This window comes from Elgaria multicarinata, chromosome 3, assembly GCF_023053635.1.
Source record: "Elgaria multicarinata webbii isolate HBS135686 ecotype San Diego chromosome 3, rElgMul1.1.pri, whole genome shotgun sequence".
Lineage (NCBI taxonomy): Eukaryota > Metazoa > Chordata > Lepidosauria > Squamata > Anguidae > Elgaria > Elgaria multicarinata.
Window position 1 is genome coordinate 80,218,981 of NC_086173.1, and position 26,785 is coordinate 80,245,765.

Sequence of the window (26,785 nt, forward strand, 5' to 3'; positions counted from 1 at the left end):
TGCCACTTAGAGAAGAAGACTGTGGGTTGTCATTGAACTGTGGGTTGTTACTGAACCATAGGTTGTTGTACTGTGTGAACCCAGGTTCGCCAACTAATCACAAACAACCTACAGTTCACAACCAAACAACGAACTATGGGTTCTAATCATGGATTATTCATGGTTAACAAACCATGGTTTGTTAGCGTAGCTTGGTTTGCACAACCCACATTTCAGTGACAACCTACATTTCAACCCATACTCAACCTTGAGTGTGGGTTGTCCTGTTGTGTGAACCCAGCCAGTGGGTCTCTTGTTTTTAGCTATCTTGCACAAGAACAGAGAATGGATCATACAGCTTATTCATTTTCAGCAACTGTCTAAAACCTGTCTAAAAACTTCTGCTACTGGGTGGTATAGAAACGTAATAATAAATAAAATATTGAGAGCACCTATGTAGGACTAACCTTTTCTTTGTTGATCCAGATAAGGTTTGATGTGTGGGGTGACAGGAGGAAGGAACAGAATTACTGAATGCAGAACTTTGTATGTTCTAGTGCTGCCTTTCCCAATCTGGTGCCCTTCAGATATTTTGGACTACAAATCCCAGCATTTCTGACCATTAGCCATACTGTCTGGAGCTGATGGGAGTTGGTCCAAAACATCCAGTTGGGGAAGGCTGTATCAAATCCACAGTAGAAAAAGAGATAATTGATAATTCTCAAAAGAGTAGTATGTTGTAAGAGTTAAAGCTCCATCCGACGAGCATTTTATTGCACGCTCCTTATGGGGCACTCACAGAGTTTTCTCAGGTCCTTCACATGACGTCGTTTGCCTCCCGCGCCCCTCCCTCCCCTTCTGGCCTTCCTTGCGCAACAAAAAAAACCCCTCTTTCTAAGTCCGACGTTTTTTTGAACTTGGAATTGCTGCTCTCTCCTGCTGTACGCAGGAAAAGCAGCACCATTAGAACAGCGGACTCAATGGGCCTTGTGCTTGTTGGGTACTTACTCTTTTGAAAAGAGGAAGTATCTGAGGAAGGAAAACACGGGCAGTGATGGATCTTTTAAATGCCAATATCACAGTACCCCAGATAAAAGCAAGCATAGTGGCTTGGATTGTACATTGCTCCTTGATTCATATAAGAGAGAATTTTCTACCAACCCCCTCCTTCTGCAGACCTGAATGCCCCCCAAATGCCAGGGACATATTTTTTTGGGGGGGGGAGTGCAGAGGCTAGAGGGAAGTGAGACAGCCCTGTTCTACAAACACAAACTATGTTCCGTTCATGGAAAGTTAGGATCCAAGCCAAGATGTTTTTGGAATCGTATGCATATTTTTCCAGCAAGAATTTAAAACAGACATCTATCACAACAGCAGAGTCTGAGATTTATGTTTATCACATGAGGGAGTAGAAATCAGAGATGAGAACAATGTGGACCTCAGGTGATTTCCACCCCTTACCTAACTCGCCCCTGCTTCTCATCCCAGCTCAAGAAGTTGACACTAAAAATGAATACTGGAACTTCAACTTTTTCTGAGGCATGTAGAAATGCTTCTTGAATTGTAGCCCAGAAATCACCCTTTGTTACAAACCCAAATAGCATTCTTATGGTTTGTCTATACTGATTGCCACAAAAGTTGTGTTTCCACAGGTGAAGTTGTGCCACTGCCATGTAAACAAAGTTTTCATTTAGTTAATTTAGTGTTGCTTGGGACTGATTCAGTACTGAATATAGCAAACCATCTCATGTGAGAGCTATTTTCATTCTCCAATTCCATCTAAGCAAGGTTACTGAAGTTCATTGGGCTAGGCTGAAGGCCACCTATAATGTTAAATTCAATGCTATTTCTCAGGCAGAACTTGTAAAATATTGGGAACAGTAAGGAAATGCAATCTGGCTGCAGTTCTCAGCCCTTCACTGATCTCGCTCCCTCTTTCACACACATGCACACTCACTATTCCCTGCCAGCATGGCCATTCAGCTAATGGAATCCACGCACAGTTGTAAACAGCAAATCCTGACAGTCCTGAGCTGCTGCTTCTCATCCCAGATACTGAATAAAGTCAAAGAGATTAGAAGGGTATTGCATTGCTGATGGTGATGTGTGATAACAGCTTATTAACAAGGTGTGATATAGATGGTTATTCAGGATGTGGCTGAGATTCAGGCCTTTGCTAGACCTAACTGAAAATCTGGGGGAGAGGAGGGGAGACCTCGTGTTATGAATAACGTGAAATTTCCCTGCTCCCCCCACCCTAGGAACGCTGCGCCCCATGCACGGCTGTGGAAAAGCTGTGGAAACGGGCCACACGCTTGCAGTCTTGGGCTCAGCTCAAGACCGTGAGAAAAAGCGGGGCCAAAGGGTAGGCCTATATCCCGGGGCCAGGGAGGGTTAATACCTGCCTGAGCCCGGGATCCCCCTAGCAAAGGCCTCAACCTTCATGGAATAAAAACAAACCACCATAAATGTTTATTTGGGTATTTTACTATCCAAAGCCGCATTCAAGTGTAGAAAAATATCCCCAAAAGAAAGACTTGTGTGTGGTTACACGGGGCATTGTTTTTACCCCAATTCTTTCTATTGGCTGGGGGGAAAAGCAGCCCAATGACAAAAATAAACAGAAATCTTGGGATTTTATTTTGTCCCAGGCTCTGTTTGGTTTTCAGAAAGAAAACTCTATGTGGGTGCTTAAATTTGCTTCCTTGGATCAGTTCTGCTGTAAATATTTCACTCCAACATATTTCACTGGCTCAGACTAAATAATAATAACAATCCTAAAACCAAGTATTCAGTTGGTTTTGGGGGATATCTTTTGTCCCAGGCATTTTAGTGCCTAAAATTCAGACATTATGCAGATGACAATCTCCTTGGAAGACTACATTATAGCTTTACTTCTGTGTAAATCTGCAATGAAAAGTGCACCAGGGATGAAATCTCATCATACTGTTGGATCAACATTTTTAATATCTTACTGCATGGCACTCAACTAAAGTTGAAACATAAATCTGTTGTAGACTGAAAATGTAAGATAGTAGGGACATGTTAAAATTTGCCACATATGACTCAGATAATACAGGATACCAGCTCTGCATATAGTTGTACAGAAATAGCACATCCAAGTTAACTTTGCATATTCAGGATGAGATAGTCTTCTATAGTCACTGAAAGAGGTATATAAAGGGCCATTTCTGGATGTGAACCCTATTTTTTATGTTTCCAATATTTTCATCTGTGCAAGGCATCACACAGAGACATAGCATTTGGCAGCTGCCATAGCCACAGATGTGGGTTCCAATCCTACATACAGACCAGTTCACACTGAGGTTTCACCAAGAAACCCTCTACCCTGAAAGGATTTCATGGAGAATGAAAGCAACTGCTTTGCATGTGTGTAACTTTAACCCCAAAAGAATCCCACATCAATTTCAGAATTTTAAAGAGAGGTTTTCATATGAAAGATTCACAATTCCAGAATGGACAAGTATTTGCAGCATGTCTGCCTTCTGTAGCCTGGCAGCTGTCACATTAATTGGGTGGGGGAGGAAGCAAACTGTTAATAATGGTACATAGCAAGTTCAATAGGATTTATTCCCAGGTAAATGGGTGTAGGATTGCAGTCTAAAATATTGAGAACCAGTGTGGTTTAGTGGTAGAGCGTTGGGATCTGGGACTCAGGAGATCTGGGTTCAGCATCCCACTCATCCAAGAAGCTCACTGGATGACTTTGGGCCAGTCACTGACTCTCAGCCTAACTTACCTCACAGGGTTGTTGTGGGGATAAAATGGAGGATGTATTCCACCTTGGGCTCCTTGGAAGAAAGGCAGGATATAAATGTAACAGATAAATAAAATCTGCAAAGTGCCCTCTTGTTCCAGATGCTCATAGTATGTACCCACCCAATGTGGCTATTGGTGATAAAACAGGTTGGCCATCTTTATTTTTGTGAACCGCCCAGAGAGCTTCGGCTATTGGGCGGTATAAAAATGTAATAAATAAATAAATAAATAAATAAATAAATAAATTCTAACTCTCCGAGCCAGTGATATCTTAATCAGAGCACATTATACATACTTTTTCTTTAACATGGCAGAAGAATGATTCGACAAAAGTATGATTTTTTTCATACTTTCGAGGCATCATAGCTACAGCCCTGGAAAATTCAACAGCTGTGAAACTAAATGATATTCAGTTTACAACAAGCCAACAGCCTTTTAATATAGACTGAATCTCCAGAATGTTTCAGTGAATTCATGCAGAGCTTGCAACTCTAGTTACACAGACACAGGTTTTCCACAGAGACTATAGTCAAAATTATCTCACTGTATAAAATAACAGTGTGGGATGCTTCACATTTTCCTTGGACTGGAAAGTTACAGGAACAGTATGTCACACTCATGATCATGCGGGGATTCTTATGAACTGGACATATTTCTCAGATTACAGACACTGCAATTCCCAGCACAGGAGAATATGTCTTGATATTAGCAAACATTCCCATATTGCAGCTTTTACAAAGATAACCCATTACTAGATTCAGCTATGGTCTCCCTCTAAGAGAATACACAGTTTCATAAGAAGAGCCTTACTGGATCAGACCAACGATCCATCTAGCCCAGAATTCTGTTCACACAGAGGCCAACCAGCTGTCGACCAGGGAACAACAAGCAGGTCATGGTGCAACAGCACCCTCCCACCCATGTTCTCCAACAACTGTTGTATACAGGCTTACTGCCTCTGATACTGGAGGTTGCACTTAGCCATCAGGACTAGTAGCCATTGATAACCTTCTCCTCCAGAAATTCATCCAACTCCCTTTGAAAGCCATCCACATTGGTGGCCATCACCACATCTTATGGTAGTGAATTCCAGAGTTTACCTATGTGCTGTGTGAAGAAGTACTTCCTTTTATCTGTCCTGAATCTCCCACCAATCAACTTCATGGGATGACCTTGGGTTCTACTATATTGGGAGAGGGAGAAAAATATATCCTTATCCACATTCTGCATACCATGCATAATTTTGTCCCCCTCTATCATGTCTCTCCTCAGCCTCCTTTTTCCAAGCTGCACATTTGCTCATAGAGGTGATGCTCCAGTACCATGATGGATTTTAATTGCCCTTTTCGGCACTTTTGCCAGCTCTACAATATCTTTTTTTAGGTGTGGTGACCAAAACTGTACACAGTATTCTTAAGTGTGGTTGCATAAAGGCAGTTTGAGTCTGGCAGTTTTATTCTCGATTCCTTTTCTAATTATGCTAACATAGAGTTTGCCTTCTTTACAGCGGGGGTGCACACTGGGTTGACATTTTCATTCTATGTTTATTCTCAGAACTCCCGGAAGCTGTTCACTAAAGGTTGCAACTGTGCTGAATGTGCTTTTTTGTTGCTGGGGTTGGGCTGAGGGGGATTCCTTGCCCATAGTAACACCAGCTGGCCTCAGGACAAGTCCCTGAAGGTGGGGGAACCAAAGAGATCATTGCTACCAGAGATCCAGGCCAGTGGCCTCTTTGTTCGTTGAGTCTGCCCAACTAGACTCTGTGGGAAGGATTGCAACCAGGTCCCTGTTGTTTGCCCTCTCTTGTAGCTCTGTAGTCCAGTAGATTTGACCAAGTTGTAGTCCATTGGGAAGAGGAACAAATAAGCCTGGAGAAAGCACACTAAGTGCTACAAATTGGAATGAATGTATTTTGAGTTCTAGGATAACCTCCCTTTCCAAGTCAAAAACAGCAGAATTTTGGGGTGTCTGGCTACAACTAAATAATCTCTTCCCTCATCCCCTTTTGTAACTATAACTGTGCATCAGGATTAGCTTTTGTTAGAACAAACCTCCTCAAATCTCCCCCCCCCCCATTCTTCCAACACTCACCTGAAACCCGTTTTTTTAACCTTCTCGAGACTGTTAGGGATGCCGATTTAGTTATTCCTTTTCACACTCAAAAGCTCAATGTAGATCAGGCTGGGCTGTTTACATATGTCCATGGTCTAACCTTAAGCACCAGAGCCTTTGGATTCAGCTACTGGGAGGCGCTATCAGTGGAGGAAAAGGATATCAGTAGCTACTAGTCCTGATGCCTCTCTGCTACCTCCAGTATCAGAGGCAGTAAGCCTATGTACACTAGTTCCTGGGGAACAGTGTTGGGAGGGTGCTGCTGCACTCATGTCCTGCTTGTAGGTTTCCTGGTTGTTAGTTGGTTGGCCACTGGGTGAACAGAATGCTGGACTAGATGTATCCTTTGTCTGATCTAGCATGGCTTTTCTTATGCTCTTATGAGTAACCTAATTTTCCCGAAATCTGGTTCTCTTCACATACAATGAAGGTTTCTTGCATGTTTGCATGTGTGTTCTTGTTTTGATTGATATAGACAAGGTGCTTGGCCAAGTTCGGCCAACCACCTGTGTGCTTGCCCCTTATGACTCATTATATCAAATAAGGAGGGGATTGCAGGCTGGGTCCAGGAAGTTGTAAATGCCTCCCTGAGAGAGGGAGTGGTGCTGGCCACTTTAAAAGAGGCAGTAATCAGACCACTCCTGAAAAAGCCTAACCTGGACCCAGAGGATGTTAACAATTAAAGGCCGGTGGCTAATATCCCCTTCTTGGGCAAGGTGCTTGAGTGGGTGGTTGCGGGACAACTCCAGGCACTCTTGAATTAATCGGATTATCTAGATCCATTTCAATTGGGCTTCAGGCCAGGTTTTGGAACAGAAACTGCCTTGGTCGTCCTGTGGGATGACCTTTGCCGAGAGAGGGACAGGGGGAGTGCAACCCTGTTGATTCTTTTGGGTCTTTCAGTGGCTTTCGATACCATTGACTATGGTATCCTTCTGGATAGGTTGTCTGGACTGGGAGTTGGAGGCACTGTGTTGCAGTGGTTCCGCTCCTACTTGGATGGCCGATTCCAGAAGGCGGTGCTGGGAGATTATTGCTCTGTGCCATGGCATTTAGGCCATGGGGTTCCACAGGGCTCTATTTTATCCCCTATGCTGTTTAACATTTACATGAAACCGCTGGGAGAGGTTATCCAGAGATGTGGGTTGAGGAGTCATCAATATGCAGATGACACCCAGCTCTACCTCTCCTTTTCATCAAACCCAGGTGGGGAAGTGGCTGTTCTGAATCAGTGCCTGAGCACAGTAATGGACTGGATGAGGGCCAATAAACTGAGACTCAATCCAGACAAGACGGGGGTACTGTTAGTGGGTGGTTCGCCTGTCTGGCTAGGTGATGTTCACCCTGTTTTGGACGGGGTTGCACTCCCCCTAAAGGATCGGGTTCATAGTTTGGGGGTGCTCTTGGATCCAGAGCTGTCACTCGAGGCACAGGTGAACTCAGTGGCAAATAGTACCTTTTATCAGCTTAGGCTGATATACCAACTGTGCCCTTATCTGGACAGAGATAGCCTAGCTACAGTTATCCATGCTCTCATAACCTCTCGTTTGAATTACTGCAACGCATTATACGTGGGGCTGCCTTTGAAAACTTCAACTAGTACAAAACAGGGCAATACGTTTACTAACAGGGACTGGCCAATGGACCATATCACGCCAGTCCTTTACCAACTTCAGTGGCTGCCAGTCTAGGTCCAGGCCTGATTTGAAGTGCTGGTATTAACATTTAAAGCCCTAAACGGCTTGGGGTCAGGCTATTTGAAGGAATTGAAAGTCATCCTCAGGGGTCCTTCTCCATGAGCCCCTGCCAAAGGAAGTGAGGCAGGTGGCTATCAGGAGGAGGGCCTTCTCTGCTGTGCACCCTGGCTGTGGAATGAGCTCCCTAAGGAGGTTCACCTGGCACCCACACTATATTCTTTTAGACGCCAGATGAAGACCTTTTTATTTTCTCAGTATTTTAACTGTCTATAAATTAATTTTAACTTTGCTGTTTTAAATTTGTATTTCTGCACTGCTGCTGATTTTATTCTGGTTGTGCTTTTATATTGTATTTTATATCATGTTTTTATACTGTTGTTTTATACTTTGAATGGTTTTAATTTTTGTGAAATGCCCAGAGAGCTTCGGCTATTGGGCGGTATAAAAATGCAATAAATAAATAAATAAATAAACCCTCTACCAAGTTAATTTCCTTGATTAATGACTGTACATTTTAAATTCTTGTTTTTCTTTAATAAATTATTTTGTTCTTGAAAAAGCCAGTGAGAGTCACTTTATTTCCTCCTGCCAGACATCCCATGTTCAAAGTCAAAAGTCCCTCAACAAATGTCCAATAATGAATGCTTAACTTGAAAACATGCACACGTTTAAATGTGAGTTTAGAGGAGCACATATGGTAACAAAGTAGTTGAACTGGTAGACTATCGGATCATCTTTTTAAAAAATTGAAATAGTTCTAATGCAAAGTCCACAAGCCTCCCTATACCTACTAAAACTTGTACACAGACTGGTCATTACATGGAGAAAAAGCTTCTCCAAAAAAATATATATATATTTTGTAGGTTGGGTTCAGCATATGTTGCCAAACCCCTAGCCTCACAAAGCACTCTTCCACTAATTAAGTAGAAAAAAAGACATTAGTGGAGGCAATTGGCTGGGGGAAAGCATGGGGCAGGTGCAAGGGTTGAAGAGACTTTTACTTTTACAATATTCAGGGCAAAAGGTAGCTGTGGACACGAAGGTGGAAAAACAGCCAGAAGCTCGCCGTAGGGGGGTTGAGAGTTGAAATGTACTACTGGATCTCCGGACACCATGGCATGGTAACTAATAAGGTTGGGATAGTTCACATTTCATTGGTTTGGCAGTTTGTCTAGTTGCCTTTTACCTTAACCATAATCCTATAAGCAAACCCTGATTTTAAAAACAACAACTAATACACATTTTACTCAGTACACAAAACCAACATCTTATTAACTACATATTGACAAAAGATTTGGGACTTGGTTGACATTACTGTTATCAATTTTCCTGCTAATTTTAGATTACATCCCCTATGCTATGGAAAAAATTATATTTGTTTTTAAACGCAAGCCTTCACATGACATTAGTGTAAACCTTACTATAAAGAAAAAGGCTAATAAAAAAGTTGACTTTGGTTTACCTTTGTACTTAAGCACTTCCTGTCATTAATTATTTAATGGAAAGAGATTACGTTTGCTTTTCTCAGAAAAATCAGAATTGCTCATGCAACATGCATTACTGCAACATAAAAGGACTAACATGAGATACAAGAAATATTCCTTTCAGGAAAGGGGGCATTCACTCAACTCTTCCCCAGATGCCTTTGGCAATGCAGAGCCTTTGGCAATGCAGAGCCTTTAGTACCTGCAGTATCAGTCTGGATTCCAGATGTCAGCCCAAGCACAACACATTCCTCACTCCCTGTAGAAAAGAAGGCATGGACATACGATTCTGGTACTTCCAAATTCCCCACAGAAAAAAGCTGGAGGGAGGGATTTGATGAATATAGATAACACAACGTGTATCAAATCCAAACTTTCCCTCCTAGATGTTACATAGGCTGGTTCTCAGGCAAAGGTAAGAGAAGGTAAGATAGGCAGCCAAGCAGGAGGCAAATTGGCAGGCCTGAGCAAACAGATTAGAGAGCTGAACAAGTTTGAAATTGAAAGTCTGAAAGTAGGTGAAAGGCTACAGAACTTACACAATGGCTCCAGGAAACATAAACATACTACATTTGTCAATGTTGGTTGACAAGTGCCAACTATAGCAAGCTTTGGCAGGTGGGCAGGAGGCAAGCAATCTCAGCCAAACATGCAACTCCAAGAGGTTTTCATGAAATCCAACTCTAGGTCACCCAGCTGTTATCTTTTAGCCAGTTATTTTAATCTGCACTGGCCCAGATTAGGTGGTGTGGGTTTCTTATCAAGCTATTTTTTATACTTTCTTTTATACCTACCATTTAGGTGTGAGGTTAGGAGCAGGTAAATGGATTTTAAAAAACCTGGGGCACAAAGTATGTTACTTAAGGGCAGAGAACTGAAAGGGCGGGGTAAGACAAGTCTTTAAATGCAAAGAAATATAAGTAGGTTAAAGGGAACTGTGTTGTTTTATCTGTACATATCATATAACGTTTAATTCAGGTGTACGTGCATGTGCGCATGAGAGTGAGTGAGAGAGAGAATTTCCCCAAATCCTCTATTCTGATTACTTAAGATTGTGAGCCATTCATATTTGGCTCTGTTCTATTTGACGAAACTGTAGTTTCTAAGTCCTGATCCTATGAGTTATGGCAAACTATAAAAAACAAACAAATAGGATGAACACATCTTCTAGTTCTAATACATTACTGAAACAAGGTAATACGAGAGATCATACACCTAACAGCATAATCCTATGCCTATTTACTCTGAAATAAGTCACACTATTCTCAATGGTGCTTAGTTGCATAAGGACTGCAGCCTAAGAACTTCATTCTGATAAGGGGAGGCAGAATATCTAAGGCTGAAATTCTGCAAACACTTACTTGGAAGTAACTGACACTAAACTTAAACAGGATTGTGCTGTTATGGGGGGCAGTTGGCAGCACAATGTCTGTGGGCCCCCAAAGTCTGCTGCCGGTGTTGAGTAGGTTGGCACAAACAGTGACCCTATTCAAACGACATATTAAGGATTTTTGGCTAGGGTTAAGGTGTCGTGTGAACCATGACTTAGTGTGTTGTGCGAACCATACCTAATCATGGTGGCTACATAACTACAGTTTAAATACGCTCACTAACCACTTGCTGCAAAAGGGTTAGTGGCCCAACCATGGATTAGTGCATTGTCTGAACAGGTATTACCTCATCGGAGACACAATTCTTATAAGGGTTAAAAAAATATCCCATATGACCAAAGATTTTAGTTCTTAGTAAAAAATATAGTTTTACCTAAAACCTTTCTTTGATACTTATGATACCTGTCTAATGTTTGGAGTTTAAAAATACCCTACATATTTCTGGTTGTAGGGCAGTTTACCACCCAGGGTTTATTAGAAAATAGTTTAGGGTAGTAAAATATCCCCACAAACACATTTATGTATAGCGTGTGTGTGGGATGAGGGGTGCCACAAGTCTCTTTTTTGTTTTTGCTGCAACAGACTAACATGGCTACTCCTTTGGAAATTGTTTCAAAATTTTGTTTACCAAACTGTACAAACAATGTAGCTAAATATCAGCTACTGCCACCTGGGATTTGGTTAAGAAGTTTTAATCTTAAAAATTAATTATTGAATTCCTCTAGTAAACTTTAAGAACAGATAATCTGGCTTTGAATCAGAACTGTCAGGCTTGCATTTGATCTCACTGAAATGCATTAGTATGAACTGGTTCCTAAGACTAACAGGGTCCCTTATTATGAATTGTGAGAAGGATTAGTTTGCAAAGTCAGGTTCCAGCCAGGGAACTCAAGATCTTGCTGTGCTCAGTTAGTGTGAGTATTGCACATACTTACCAGAAACCAGGGGGATGGGTGGGTAGCGATTTTCAAGCTTTTGGCTATGTGATCTTTTTTTGGAGACTTACTAACAATCTATACATCTCAGGTAGCAATACAGACACTGAATGTTATCCGGACTGTGGGTGTACCTCAATTTGCAGTATTATACCATAATAACTTTGTCTTTAAAGTGCTACAAGACTCTGATTTTTTGCTGCAACAGACTCCTTCTCTTGAAATAATCAATAAGAGTCAAGATGATCTGCAGTTTGAAAAGACATAAAGGAAACTGCATAGTACAGACCTCCTCTGTGCTCATTATCCCCCCCCCAAATATGTGGGATACATTTATGGAATCTGAATTAAAGGTATTATAAAGAGTTTGCAAATGGGAATGGACGGAGGAAAGATGCAGGAATGGAAGGAAGTAGATTTCACAAGATTGAAAGCAGGATATGAAAAATGTGCTATGCAGGCCTCAACAACAAAATAGTTTCAAAAAGATTTTTAGAGTAGGATGCGTAAAAAGACAAGACTTATTAATGTTTATAATTCCAAGACTCTTCTTTGAGATTTCTAGTTATCTGTTCTGAACATAATTTAAAGGGTTCTGAATTTGACAACATGACAATGCCCTGGCAGAGGACCAGCAAATGTGTACCATTAATGTGTACAGATTCATAAACATTTTTACTGAATAAAGTGTGTATACAGAACTGTGCTTTAGGAAACTAGTATCAAGATAAATAGCTTTGACTATTCAGTAGTATAAAAATAAATAAAAAGAAGGCTTACAGTAGGTCTTGGCAACTTGGTACCCACCATGACTCCCTCCTCTCACCTCTTCTCTGTGGTGGCAGTGGTTGGAAAGGGTCCCCCGCAAAAAGAGCAATGGATTGGATTGTGGTGGATATTTGAGGATATTTCAGGTGGGGAAGGAAGGAGGTGAGTGAAGTGGGAAAAGAAAGCAGCAGTAGGCAACAGTGGGGAGGGAGAAAGAAGAAGGAAGGAGAGGCAGCAGTGGGGGCGGGGAGAGAGAGAATTCCAAGGGAGGGGGAAGAAGAAAAGAGAGAATCCAACACAGGAGTGGTGCAAGGAAAGGGAGAATCCAATAAAAGGAAGAGCAAGAAACGCAGCATCCAACGAACGGGGAGCAAGAAAAAAGAGAATCCAGCAAAAAAAGGGGGGTGGCAAGCAAGAAAAGAGAGAATAATGAAAATAAATGCCATCAAGCCCAAATGTCTGCAGGACAAATGTCCCCTTAGGACTGAAAAAAGACAAATTGCCCTCAGGGCTGAAAATATTGCTACTCAAGTTAGAACCTATGACACAAATGGAGAGGAATGTTCTGAGTGACACAACTTTGTAAACTAGACTGAAAAAACGAATGGATCCTCATGTACCAGGTATCATCATTTCCCATTGAATACCTCTATGAACATCCTATTAACTCTATGCACTTTGCTCCAGCCACTTTCCTATTGTCTATCCCCACAAGTACAACCGCTCAAATACTTTTCCACACCCTATTCTTGCTCTCTTTTTTATAGCCTATGACATATGCCTCAATGGTACTTCTGTTATAACTCTGTTGCCTGCAGCTTGTTTAAACAATCCTTCCTACTCAATCCTTCCTTTCTTCTTCATTACTCATTCATGCCTCATGCCTTCACTACTTTCCATGGTTCATTATTCTTTGTGTTTCCTACAAAAAGCATGATACACCTTCGTGTTTTAACTGATTTGAAAATCATGCTAATTTGAACTCCTACTTATCACCGTTGTCAGTTGCCAACATTCAGTTTCAGTAGGCTACCAAACCAGCGGCAAGGCTACCGTGATCAACTATGTCACAATTGGAGAACACTGTGACCAGGTTCAGATGACATGAAAGTTGAAGTTCAAAAATATCTGGAGGCACCAAGTTGGGGAAGCCACTTAGAGCCCACAGTCTAGGACAAGGATTTTACCACAACTAAGAGAGTGGAAACACATAAGCAAGCAATTCATAAGATTCCAATTACTTCAAGAACAAACTTCAGGTTTACATGATTATCTGAACTGAATCATCTTTCTTCTTTCTGAAGAGTATTTGCTTTCTGCTTGTAGCAGAATTATGAAATCAGAATTATGTAAGTAAGATGGGGGTGGGAGGAAGGAGGCTGGTGAATATTCTGCCTGGCAGGAGGGAGCTGAACCAGGTGGACCTTTAGCTCATTTCAGTTCTGCAAAACAAAGTTGGCATACAGTGTCAACCAAGAGTGCAGTTAGACTTAAATGACCCACTGTCAATTCTAATCAATTAGATCTGATACACTCAGGCAGTACTATGGACTACGTAAAATGACGGTATGTGTTAAATAAATACCAATAAGTTACCAAGTATGTAAAACTGATTAAAAAAAAGCTACATAAACATATACTGCTACCCTAACTTAGCATACTTACTTTGAAGTACACTCCACTGAAACTAATGGAACTTATTTACAAGTAAATAGGCTTAGGAGAGGTTACCTGAACAGATTCATCTTGGTCTGGGAAAATTAGACCCAAACCACAGGGAAGGGCATGTTCCTGAAATATTTTTACAAATCCCTTACAAACTATTATTAATGGTGAAATATGCCGCAGGACAATTGTGAGGATAACATAATGAAAGTTCAATGTAATTACTTGATAATAAACAGTTAGACATATGAAATAAGGGAGGTAATCTGTGAGTTCTACAGTTCCTGCTCTTTATATGCAGTTTTCAATAAAGAGGTACAGGACTGTAGTGACATTCTCTTATAGTCTATTTATTATTTATTTACTTACTGCAGTTTTATCATGGTTTTCAGACAATTATTGTTTCCCAAAGCATCTTAAAAAAGAGAGGGGACCTGCCACCAGGTTTACAAACTAAAATGACAAGACACACATTTTTTTACAAAAAAATTAGGTCCTAGTATTTTATTATAACAGGTCCCTGTTTTAATTGTTTTAAATGTTTGTATATTAAAGATTTTATATCCTGTTTTTACTATGTATTTTTGTGAACCATTTAGACAGCTTTGGATAGGGGGGGAGGTATAGAAATGAAATAAATGATATGAAGGGGAAGGAAAGGAAAGGAAGGGGAAAGTAGCAAAGGGGAAAGGAAGAGGAGGGGGATCAGTTTTCAAGTCCAGAACAAGGCACTGAGCTATAAACCAGGCATTTCAATGCACTCTGGGTCAGGTTGCTCTGCCCGTGCTGATATTCTTGCCTGAATGAGGCTCTTGCTCCTTTGGACGATGGATGGGGTCAGAGCATCCTTTCCTCTTACTTTTGCAATCCCAGGGGCAATTGTCCATTGGAGCCAACTGTTCTTTCTGGCGGGGAGGGGAAGTGAGCTCGCTGCAACAGCTCCTATGTTAGCCAATAGAAATACTTGTCCCATTCCAGAAGTGCTAATTAGGGCTAGTTCCCGGAGTCATGCTACCAAGAGCTAGCAGTAATTTCTGGCACTTCTGTGACAGTGTTAGATACTCCCCCCTAACTGCCCGATTTAACACAGTGGGGCTTTCCTGAAAAATGCTTAGGATCAAGTGCAGGATGGGTGGGAGTATTTAAAAAATAAAAATTTAAAGGCACAGTTACAAACAATTCCAACAAGGAGAAAAGATAGAAGACAACAGAGGAAAACAATGTGGCTCCACAAAAAGCTTAGAGATGACCTGAAAACAAAAAGGGATACATTTAGGAAGTGGAAGGAAGGCCAGGCTACAAAAGAAGAGTACAGACAAGTGGCGCAGAAGTGCCGAAATGGCGTCAGGAAGGCTAAAGCTGTGAATGAGCTGAGATTAGCGAGGGATGCTAAAAGCAATAAAAAGGCTTTCTTCAGATACGTGAGTAGTAAAAGACAGAGGAAAGAAATGGTGGTTCAACTGCTTAATGAGGATGGCAAATTGATAACAGACGACAAACAAAAGGCTGAAGTGCTCAATTCCTACTTTGCCTCGGTCTTCTCCCAAAAGCGGGTCTATGACCCCCCTGGAAAAAGTGAAGCAGAAGTTGAGGGGGCAGGATTGCAGTTTGAGATTGATAAACAAATGGTCAAAGAACACCTAATTTCCTTGAATGAGTTTAAATCTCCAGGGCCCGATGAACTGCATCCAAGAGTAATGAAGGAGCTAGCAGAAGAACTCTCAGAACCTTTGTCTATTATCTTTGCAAAATCATGGAAGACGGGTGAGGTGCCGGACGACTGGAGGAGGGCTAACGTTGTCCCTATCTTCAAAAAGGGCAAAAAGGAGGAACCTGGGAACTACAGACCAGTCAGACTGACATCCATCCCTGGGAAAATTCTGGAGCAGATTATAAAGAAGTCAATCTGTAAACACCTTGAAATCAATGCAGTGATTACTAGAAGCCAACATGGATTTGTCAGGAACAAATCCTGTCAGACTAATTTGATCTCGTTTTTTGATAGTCCATATTCCCTTGTGGACTGTGGGAATGCTGTGGATGTCATATATCTTGACTTCAGCAAAGCTTTTGACAAAGTACCACATGACATTCTGATTAACAAACTAGCTAAAAGTGGGCTAGATGGAACAACTATTAGGTGGATCCACAGTTGGCTACAGAATCGGACTCAAAGAGTACTTATCAATGGAACCTTCTCAAACTGGGGAGAGGCAACGAGTGGGGTGCCGCAGGGCTCAGTCCTGGGCCCAGTGCTCTTCAACATTTTTATTAATGATTTGGACAAGGAGGTGCAGGGAACGCTGATCAAATTTGCAGATGACACAAAATTGGGTGGGATAGCTAATACCCTGGAAGACAGAAACAAACTTCAAAGTGATCTTGATAGGCTGGAGTGCTGGGCTGAAAACAACAGAATGAAATTTAATAGGGATAAATGCCAAGTTCTACATTTAGGAAATAGAAACTAAATGCACAGTTACAAGATGGGGGACACTTGGCTCAGCAATACTACAAACGAGAAAGATCTTGGAATTGTTGTAGATCACAAGCTGAATATGAGCCAACAGTGCGATATGGCTACAAGAAAGGCCAATGCTATTTTGGGCTGCATTAATAGAAGTATAGCTTCCAAATCACGTGAGGCACTGGTTCCTCTCTATTCAGCCCTGGTTAGGCCTCACCTAGAGTATTGTGTCCAGTTCTGGGCTCCACAATTCAAGAAGGACGCAGACAAGCTGGAGCGTGCTCAGAAGAGGGCAACCAGGATGATCAGAGGTCTAGAAACAAAGCCCTATGAAGAGAGACTGAAAGAACTGGGCATGTTTAGCCTGGAGAAGAGAAGATTGAGGGGAGACATGATAGCACTCTTCAAATACTTAAAAGGTTGTCACACAGAGGAGGGCCAGGATCTCTTCTCGATCCTCCCAGAGCGCAGGACACGGAATAACGGGCTCAAGTTAAAGGAAGCCAGATTCCGGCTGGACATCAGGAAAAACTTCCTAACTGTTAGAGCAGTGCGACGGTAGAATCAGTTACCTAGGGAGGTTGTGGGCGCTCCCACACTAGAGGCATTCAAGAGGCAGCTGGACAACCATCTGTCAGGGATGCTTTAGGGTGGATTCCTGCATTGAGCAGGGGGTTGGACTCGATGGCCTTGTAGGCCCCTTCCAACTCTGCTATTCTATGATTCTATGATTCTAAGTAGCATACTTTTCTTTTTAACCTGAACATTGCCTCCCAGTTACAGAATAAGTCCGGAGTGAATTATCAGTTCACTGCAGCAGGGAATTTTGAAATTCTAGTACATGAGGTCTCTTAAGTTCAGTGGAAGGAAGGCAGTATATAAATCAGGGTGGATAAAAATCAATGATTTTAAAAATAAATAAATGGATTTTTTTGATTTAAATTGGATTATTTGACTTAAATCGGATTTTTTTTAATAAAATGCTTTTTGAAGAAAAATCTATCTAAAGATAGTTTTCTATTTAAGATACATTATAGTCCAAAGGTTATTCATCATGAAATAAGGATTCATTTTAATTATGTAGCATGAGGCTGTTTAAATGTTTTGATAAATGAATTCCATTAATCCATTCACAATGTCATGCTCTTCCAGAGGTTTCTGTTATTTTTCTCCTTCCGATAAAGTACAGCAGAAAAGTTGTCCAAATATGAATGATTAACCTATTAAACTGGAAATAGTTCACCTCGCAATAATTTCATAATTATCTATCTATGATGTGTTTCTAATAGAATAACCAATCAGTATTTTTTGATATAACTGTAAACCTAACCTGAAAAGTTGCTATTCTAAAAATGAAATTTCATCTGGTTGTAAATATTATTATACCAGCAAGAATGAGTCTTTGGTAACTCTGAGTTGTGTAAAATACAGCGAGGAAGAGTGCACTTTTTTTGGGGGGGGGGGAGTCGCATGATTAAATCAAGTCTTTTTGAGTAGTGATTTAAATCAAATCCACCCTGATATAAATTAATAAAATGCATACATATATCTATTAAAATATTATACATACAAACAATATAGGCAGGGATACTACCGCAGGATAACTGAAACACTTAAATGTTTTGAGTTGAATAGCAAATATAGAAAACTAAGTGGATTGCTTTACTAGTTAATGAATGACAACAGTAACAGTGCAATCCTATGCCTGTTTAGAGAGAGAAAAGTCCTCAAACTCCTAGCATTGCTCAGCCAGCATGGCTAGTTGGGGAATACTGGCAGTTGTAGGCCTTTTTTCTGTTTAAACATGCATAGGATTGTGCTCTTAACACATTAAAACTCTCTTGAACTCTTAAGCTCCTCTTCAGTGGCCCTTCTCCAGGTGCCCCCATCAAATAAGTTGAGGCAAGTGGCTACAAAGAAGGGGACCCTTTTAGTTGTGGAATACCCTCTCCAAAGAGCCTCACCTGGCACCCATGTCATGGTCTTTTTGATTATTTAATAGATTTGTATACCACTGAACATATTTTAAAATATCTCTAAACAGTTTTTCGCACCAGGTGATGGTCTCCCCCAAACCCGGCTTTTCAGTTTTAAAAAATGTTTCAGTCCTTTTTAGATCTTGGGCACTATCATTGCTGGTTTCATTCTGATGTTGTTTTAACTTGTTTTTAATCTTATGGTTGTTCTGTATTTTTATATTTTATGGTTTCATTTTTTTGTACAACACCAAGATAATCTACTGTTAATGAGCAGCATAAAAGTTCTGCTAGTAAATAAGCAAAATAAATTCTGCGGCTTTAATCTCTCACTTCAAGAGGGATAAACTTCAAACAGGAAGGAGCCTAAAATAATTGAAGCAACACAAGTATGTAGGGAGAAGTATTTTCATCATTTTACAGGAGACAGTAAAGCTGTACATTAATGTACTAATAACCTCAAACTTACCTGGAGCATGCAAACAAACCCAATAAATGAAGAAAGTGGCCATTCATCTCCTATCACATGAGAATGAGTGTTTGGAACTTTCTGTCATGTGACAGGCCAGCCCAGGCAGTGAAAAAGTTCATCCTCTGTCAATTCTTCTACACTTCAGTAGCAATCTTCCCACAGCTGCATTAGTATAGCTGTGGTGTAATGGCTAGAGGGTTGGTCTGGGGGATCCTGGTTCTAGTCCCAACTTGGCCATGGAAGTTCACTGGGTGACTCTGAACTCTCAGCCCAACCTACCTCACAGGGTTGTTGTTGTGAGGATAAAATGAAGATGAAGTGGATTATGTAATTATGATTTACTTAGAGGAAAAAAGGCAGGATATAAATGTAATAAATAAGTAATACACAACCGTTCAAAAAGCGTAACTTACAAAAACGTATCAGAGGCAGAATGGCTTGATATACCAGTTACTTGGGAACACAAATGGATTGATGCTTTTGAACTCTGGTCCGACTTGTTGTCTTTTTTACAGGTATTTGGTTGGCTGCTGTGGAACAGAATGCTGAACTAGATTGGCCTTTGGTCTGATCCAGCACAGCTCTTTCAACATTCTTATGCTAACTGGAATCACTAAATTAGTACTCATTTGTTCGCCAGACGGTGAGAAAAGGAAAGCATTCTTCATACAAATGCATGGCCTAGATTGCCATGTAAAGTGGATGATGGGATCACGGCCATCCAACGATGCCGTCCTAGAGAGAGAGATTGCCATTATTCCACAAAGCTCAGAAAACTTTGCTTCCACAATGCTCTCTTCACCTTTTCCTCTCAAATTTACAAGCGCAAAAAAACAATTCAAGCCCCCCCCCACCCCCCCGCAGGAGAAATGAAAGGAAAAGAGAAAAAACCTGCCCTTAAAGGCAAGGCTAGACGTTGCCAACTTGTCATTTTATCCTCTGTGTGATGCCTAGTTATGCTCCCTCATCACAGCACACACTGGGTATAAAAAAACAAGAATTACTTGTCATAAATGACAATACCTAAGAGGATGAAGAGAAAGGTGCTCAAGAAGATGTCATATGCTGAAGGAGGCCTGTGAGTTTTATAAATGTTGGGGGAAGAATAGAGAGCCAACTTTGTTCGCTGAGAAATGTGCAAGTTATTTAAAAACAACAAAGCAAGGAAAAAGCAGTCCGACTCAGGATGTGGGTAGCAGCAGGAAATATACCAAAGACCAGTCAGACCTGTAGTTGATAAGAGTTAGAATCAGATACCAAGCAAGATGGAGTGTATGATAAAATGAACAACTTTTCTCACAAGCGTAGCTATCCTTAGATAAAAGATTACATATGTCTATCAGATTATCCCATTCTTCTTCTATCTAGTACCCTCCAGATGTTTTTGACTTCAGTTCCCATCAGTCAGAATGGTTCATGGTCATGAATTCTAGGAGTTATAGCCCAAAACATCTGGAGGACGCCAGGTTGGTGAGGGCTGCTCTAAGAAGACACCCATGTGAGGTAGGCTTGGGCAGGATCTACACTACTGCTTTTAAATGGTTTATAACAGTAGTGACAACAGTTGGGGCCCAGGGGGGGATCTACACTACTGCTTTAAAGCTCTTTATAACAGTTTTGACCACTGTTGGGGCCCAGGACACACTGCACATACAGGTTTCAAAATGTTTTCAAAGTGCTTTAAAGCGCTTTAATAGCAGTAGTGTAGATCCCCCCCTGGACACACTCCATATGCACTTTTTAAACCGTTTTCAAAGTGTCATATCCTGCTTCGTGTAGATCTGACCTTGTTGGTTGAAGGACAGTTATTAGCCCAAGGTCAGGCGTGAGCGGGGATTTGAACCTGGGTCTACAGCCTCACTCACGCTAGACTACCCGGAGGCAACAACATTGCCAGCCGCCCGTCCCTACCTCGCTGACGATGGTGGAGGTGTAGGGGTCTCGGCTGTACTCCCAGCCGTCCAGGCACTTCTCCTGCTCCACCTGGCTGAGGTTGACGTCCCGGCCGGGCTCCAGGTTCGCGGCGGAGAAGTTGCGCAGGGCCTCGAGGCGGTAGCGGCGGCAGCGGCTGGGCACCTGCCGCCCGCGGCGCACCTCCAGGGGGATGCTGGCGTTGAGCCACTCGGCGCTCAGGTTGGCGTCGCCGGGCACCAGGCAACGGTGCTCGGGGGTGCCGGCCAAGAAGACGGCGGAAAGTCCACTGAAGCCGTTAGGGATGATGCTGGCGCTGAGCAGGAAGAAGATGAGGCGCTGGAAGGGCCCCCATTCGCCCAGGAAGGCGGTGACCTGGTCGTAGTCAAACATAGCGGGTGGGCGCAGTGCAAAACGGGAACAAGCGGCAGGCGAATGGAGCGCTGGCTCGGCCGGCCGGCCGGCTAAGAACCACCAAGCAAGGACGAAGCAGGTACTCCTGCTAGGACATGCAGCAGCCCCTTCTGGCCTGGGCAAGGAACAGCCTTCTTTCTGCTGCTGCGGCAGCCACCGCTGCGCGTAAAAAGCACAACCCCGGCAGCAAGTGCTCTGCACGGGCTGGTTAAGAAGCCTGTGGGTGTGGTTTCTACACAAAGGCCTAGAGCAGCGCTGGGCTCAGCGCCAAGACGCAGGCCGGTCTCCGCGCGCTCGGCGGCGGAAGCCCGGCCAGAGGGGCCGTTTCCCCCTTCCAACATTTCTCGGTCGCTTTGAACGCGGCTCACGCTCCTGCTTTATTATCATGAAAAGGAGCCCTGGAGAGGAGGAGCCTCGAGAACAAGCCCGGACTGGGGCTTGGCTAGCAGGCCGTAACTAAGCGCTTGGCAGAACTTCGCTCCAAAAATGGACACCATAGCATCGCCTAGGCAACACCAGGGCTTGGCTAGCAATGACCGCGAGAAGTTTGACTATCGTCAGTATAAAGCGCAGCCAACGCTCAGCCGCTATAGTATAGTTCAAAGCTCCATATATGCTCAGTATATAGGCCAAAGTTCATTCCCAACGACTAGCGTGTGTTTGTGTTTAGCAGATTCTACCAACCGATGCATCTAGAGGGGTTTCACACGTGACACTGAACAGGGTTTCCTCCTTCCTATGGTGTATACGGCTCTCTGGAGCACCCCTCTAACCGGTATTCTTTAAAAACAACCAAAAAAAACACAACCGCAACAATTACCTACAGGTAACAGCGGTGCAGGTAGGTCATTTGACACTGGCTGAGTTCATACGACAGGCTTATCAACGGTTGTTTCCCATTCTGTTCCTATTACCCCTCCCCCCCAGTTGATTAGCATGTCGTCCGAACTCAGCCTCTGGCTCTCCAGATGCGTTGGCCTACAACTCTTATCAGCCGTAGCCAGCATAGTCAATGGTGAGGGATGATGGGAGTTGTAGGCTCCCCAAAATCTGAAAGGTCACAAGCTTCCAACCCCTGTGACTTAATGGTGTCTTCCCCCCACCCAGCCCCCAGATAGTAATGTTTAGATAATAACGACTTCTCGCACTTTAAACTCTGGCAAGCAGGTCTGCAGTGTTTGCCGTCTCTCCCCTCCTCCCTCGCTCATTCTGCTGAGTGAGGCCCTGGGCTTCTGACTCAAAGTTTTGCCCTTAACAGTCCCCACTGGATGTTAAGTTTAAAGTTCCCTCCCCTCATATAGGGGCCTCTGTGCCTACTCTGGAGTAAAAATAAAAACGAAAAAACAGTCAACCCCCCCAAAGAGGTAGTTTCTAGATACGGATTTAAAGAGCCCTCATGCCCTTAACATAGAAAAAGCATTTGTGAGCAAAATGGGTTGTTTGGCAATGCATGTGAAGTGCTTTAAACACAGATGCTGGGGTGGGTGGGATTTCATAGCCAGTATGATAGTTCGGATGGCATGCTATTCAATAGGGGGGTGAGGGTGGGGAGGGATAGGAACATAATGGAAGTCAACCGTTATGCCGTCCGAACTCAGCCAGTGTGCTGCAAAAGCTGTCAGTAGCTATTAGTGATGTAGGGTGACCATATGGAAACGAGGACAGGGCTCCTGCATCTTTAACAGTTGTATAGAAAAGGAAATTTCAGCAGGTGTCATTTGTATGCATGCAGCACCTGGTGAAATTCCCTCTTCGTCACAACAATTAAAGCTGCAGGACCCCTGCCCTGTTTTGCATTTTGTCACTGGCTATTATGAAGAGGGAATGTCATTAGGTGCTGCGTGCATACGAAAAACATCTGCTGAAATTCCCCTTTCAATATAACTGCTAAAGATATAGGAGCCCTGTCCTCCTTTTCATATGGTCACCCTAGCTCTGTGCTCCTTGACCTTGGACAAAAGGAGGAATATCAAACAGGCATAAAAGTATTTCATTTCCCTTCTGGAAAAATCAGTAGTCTTCAGTATTTAAGAAAATCAAAAACTTCTTCCCATTCCAAAAGCAAAGGTTTAGCTGACTCCCATTATATTTAGTTTAAAGGATTTTTACCTCACTCTTGAGCTGAAAAGGGTTCCTGGAGTTGTTTAAAAAGGTCAGTGTCTGCTCTCAGGTTTACAATCTAAAAGACACAACAGACATGAAAACAGGTTTGGGAGGGAAAGCAAACTTATTCGTTGCCTTCTTGTGCCCTTTTATGTCCAGAGAAAAACTATGCAGGCTCTTCAAGGGGAAGATGGTAGGTTTGGGAGTGGTGGTGGTGGAGAGAATTGGGAAAATCTGGATGTTTGCACATTTAGGAGATAATAGATGTATCATGTATATACTGCAACCATATGGAAGTTGTCACAAAATTCAATGCATGTTTATTCAGAAGTCAAATCACATTGTGTTCAATTATGCTTAGTCCCTCGTGTGTTTAGGAGTGCTTCCAGACAGAGCTCCTAGCGCAATGAATCAAAAGACATTGTGCAGCTATTCAGTCTTTCCCTCTTTAACAGATTTTTTGTGTGTATGGTGAGAAAAAACGGTGAACGATATGGTGGGAAAATACAGGAGTGTTATAGAGGTCGGTGTAAATCTGGAACGCCCATAAATGTCCAACATATCAGTATTTTTAATTTGGGATAGTCACATTATCTGCTAAGTGGCCAAGTATCTTGTTGTCTCCCTAGGTCCTTTTCAAACCTACAGTTTTCCTCTTAAAAGAATTTGTCAAGTTTTTCTTACAAATTATCCACAAGATGATACAGGATCGCATCATCAGATTACCACATAATACACAGTTGATGCCTGGTGCCACAGATAGTTACATAGTTGTTAGATGTTTTGAGCTATTGTGTTTTTCATGTTCGGATCTTTCCAGATTCCAGGATTAGTTTTTGAAACAATAAAAGCTGTGATTAATGTTAATATTTTTTTTTATTTTTGAAGTGCCCTCAAATCACAAGACATGCAACCTTTCTTCAAAGTGCAGCCAAATCTGTGGGTTTTGAGACTCCAGCTGAGTTCCTGATCAACATTATTTCAAATACAAAGCATTTCATAGCATTTGCTCCAAATCAAGCATGTGGAGCAAACTATTTAAGATCTAGAAGGAGCACAGGGAGTGTATTTTATGAGAAAGTTGGCTAAAAGTATGAGGAGTTAATCTGCAATCCTATGCATACCAATCTAACTGTAAACTTAATAGGGCTTAATTTTGAGTGGGCAAACACAGAATCAACCTATTTAAATTTGGTCTTAAAACTTTGTTGGAACATTAGATGTGCCAAGATAATTTCCTTATATAGAAATCAGAATAGGGAAAGAACAGAGCATTCAATAGGTAAAAAACAGAGTTGCCTTCTCCTGCATGCACCTACCACCCATGTATTAAGATTGTTGAGAGTCACAGAGGACCTTCTCTTGGTGCAGTTGGGTGTGTGACAACAGAGGAGATTGCCTTTTTGACTGTGATGCCCCATTTATGGAATGCTTCCTGGTATAGGTTTGTGTCGTGCTTACTCTTGTGTCTACCCAGATGTTTTTTTAACATGTCCAATTGTTATTTAAATATTGCATCAGTTTTATATGCTTTTAACTAGTTTTATACATTTTATTGTGATTTTGTATTTAATGTTGTTCTGCACCTCGATCCAGAGGGAGAGGTGGGTAAGAAACAAATATTTTATTTTATTTTGTACCAGGTCAAGAGTTATTTTCCCGTCTTTCGTGTTAGCTGAAATGGATTTTATTTGTTACTCTGCTTCTCAAATCTGCTAAGTTTTTATTTTTAATTCTTATTTTGAATTACTTGGAGGGAGCAATCGTATGGCCCCTCGACATTGTCTGACGGGCCATAGGATACTGGGGATTCAGCACTCTGACCCTGGAAGAGATTCGAGGCCCTTACAGCTGGTGCGGGAAGAACAGTGCCAGCCGCCCTTCAAGGTTGGAAATTGACCTCAGAGAGGGAGAGAAAAAGGTTTTTTTTTCTGATGGGTGTTGAGGAAATGTGTGAATGGGCTGTTTTGTCTGTGCCCACCCTGTTTTGATGTAAGCCCTTTCTATTAGAAATTAAGTTCTATAGCAATTTGATCCAAACTGTAGCTGAAAATATATTGAGCAACACTTGCTCAACCAACAAAAAGTGTTGATACATTAGTCAGAGTGTGAACCTCCCAGCGAGGACAGGAAGAGTAGTAACCACAAAGGAACAGATGTTCCAGGATTGCAATACCCATCTATGTATTGTTTTTCTAGTCTTAGAATTATCTGCACTCTGCACGTGCATAAATGCCTTGTTTATCATTGGTTACTGTATTGCAAAACTGTATTATGATTGTTTTATTATATGAGGAAGTTCTGTTGTTGCTTCTGAGGATGTTACCCTATAAGCATCTTAGCTTTGCCTGCAACTAGTGGGCAGTCCTTCAGATCCTCTAGGGTTTGCCACCTTGCAGCACTGCAGGCTGCTCGCAATAAAACTTTTCCAAGATGAGAGAAATTGTGTCTTGAGAGTCTTTGACCGCCACTCAGCGAACCAAGGGAACCTGCCCTTTCGGAATCCTCCACATGGGAAAGGAGCCCAGGATATGAGCTATCCTGAGCCTCTTCTGCCCCCCTTCCCTATCTCTCCAAAACGTCATCACTAGAATGAGTCCATCTAGTGAAATATGTAGGGTGGGAGGATGGGGAAACGAAGGTCGCCTCTGCTGCTCCTCCTGCCCTGCATTGGATGATTGGATGCCTTTGAGTTTGGGGGCTTCCAATCTTCAAAGGCACAAGTGACAGAATTGGGCCCTTATTTATTTTTTATTGTTGGCACTCTGATAGATTTCATACTTGAGAGGTGGGTACAAATCTTTTAATCCACAAAGAATTCCTGTAACATTCACACAGCATATTTTCTCTGCTTTTTGACCACATAAGTGATATGAAGACATTCCATAATTCTACTCTGTTCTTAGTAGTAATCCATTTCCATTTTAGGCAGATTCCAAAAAAACTGTAGCTCTATTTCTGTGGTCTGGGAAAGGTATAGAACATCTCACATTATTTATTGTGTTGCCCTTTATATTAAATCCCATGGGAGAAGTTCTTGGGACAGATCTTTGCAGGGTAACAGTCTCTATGTGAAGATTTACTGGTTACTGCAAGTTTGCTATCCTTATGCTACATATAAAACAGCTTTGTTTGCTAGGTCTGCAAAACAGTTGTGCAATCACTCTGAATGCTATTGCAGTTGACTGTGCAGGCCATATGTTCACCTGATATATGTTCCATTATCACATGATGTTTTAAGTTCTGTTGTTTGTAATGGCTATTAGTCATATACAATATTCAATAAATATATACAATAAAATGTTCGACTAATTGACTAACAATCCGTTTCTGCTTAGAGGATGGAGGGAGCCTGGGCATGGCTTGTTTAACTTATGGTAATAGACTAGAGTGGGGTCTCAGAAATATACTTTCTTGAACACATTTGTTTCTTCAGTTGTGAATTTACTGATGAATAGTACATACTTCCTTCCTGCATGTACTTACAGAATACAATCATGTCCTTTTACTAGGCTACATAAGATTAAATTAAAAAGATGTGGAGTTTAGTTCTACACTGATTCCTGTGGAAAATTATCATGTTCAATCGATTTGAGACTCTTCTTGAGGTGACAAAGTCAGGGACATTGAA

The 26,785-nt window shown here is 41.9% G+C and overlaps 1 protein-coding gene across 1 annotated transcript in view; it reads right to left on the minus strand.

Moving 5' to 3' along the window:
* Window positions 1–21,208, minus strand: part of LOC134394888 (organic cation/carnitine transporter 2-like) — a 43,209-nt gene extending 22,001 nt beyond the window's left edge. Inside the window, exon 1 of the mRNA XM_063120702.1 lies at window positions 20,638–21,208. Coding sequence (XP_062976772.1) covers window positions 20,638–21,030 — 393 coding nt within the window. The 5' untranslated portion in view covers window positions 21,031–21,208. The remainder of the gene's footprint in view (window positions 1–20,637) is intronic.
* Window positions 21,209–26,785: the final 5,577 nt, after the last annotated feature.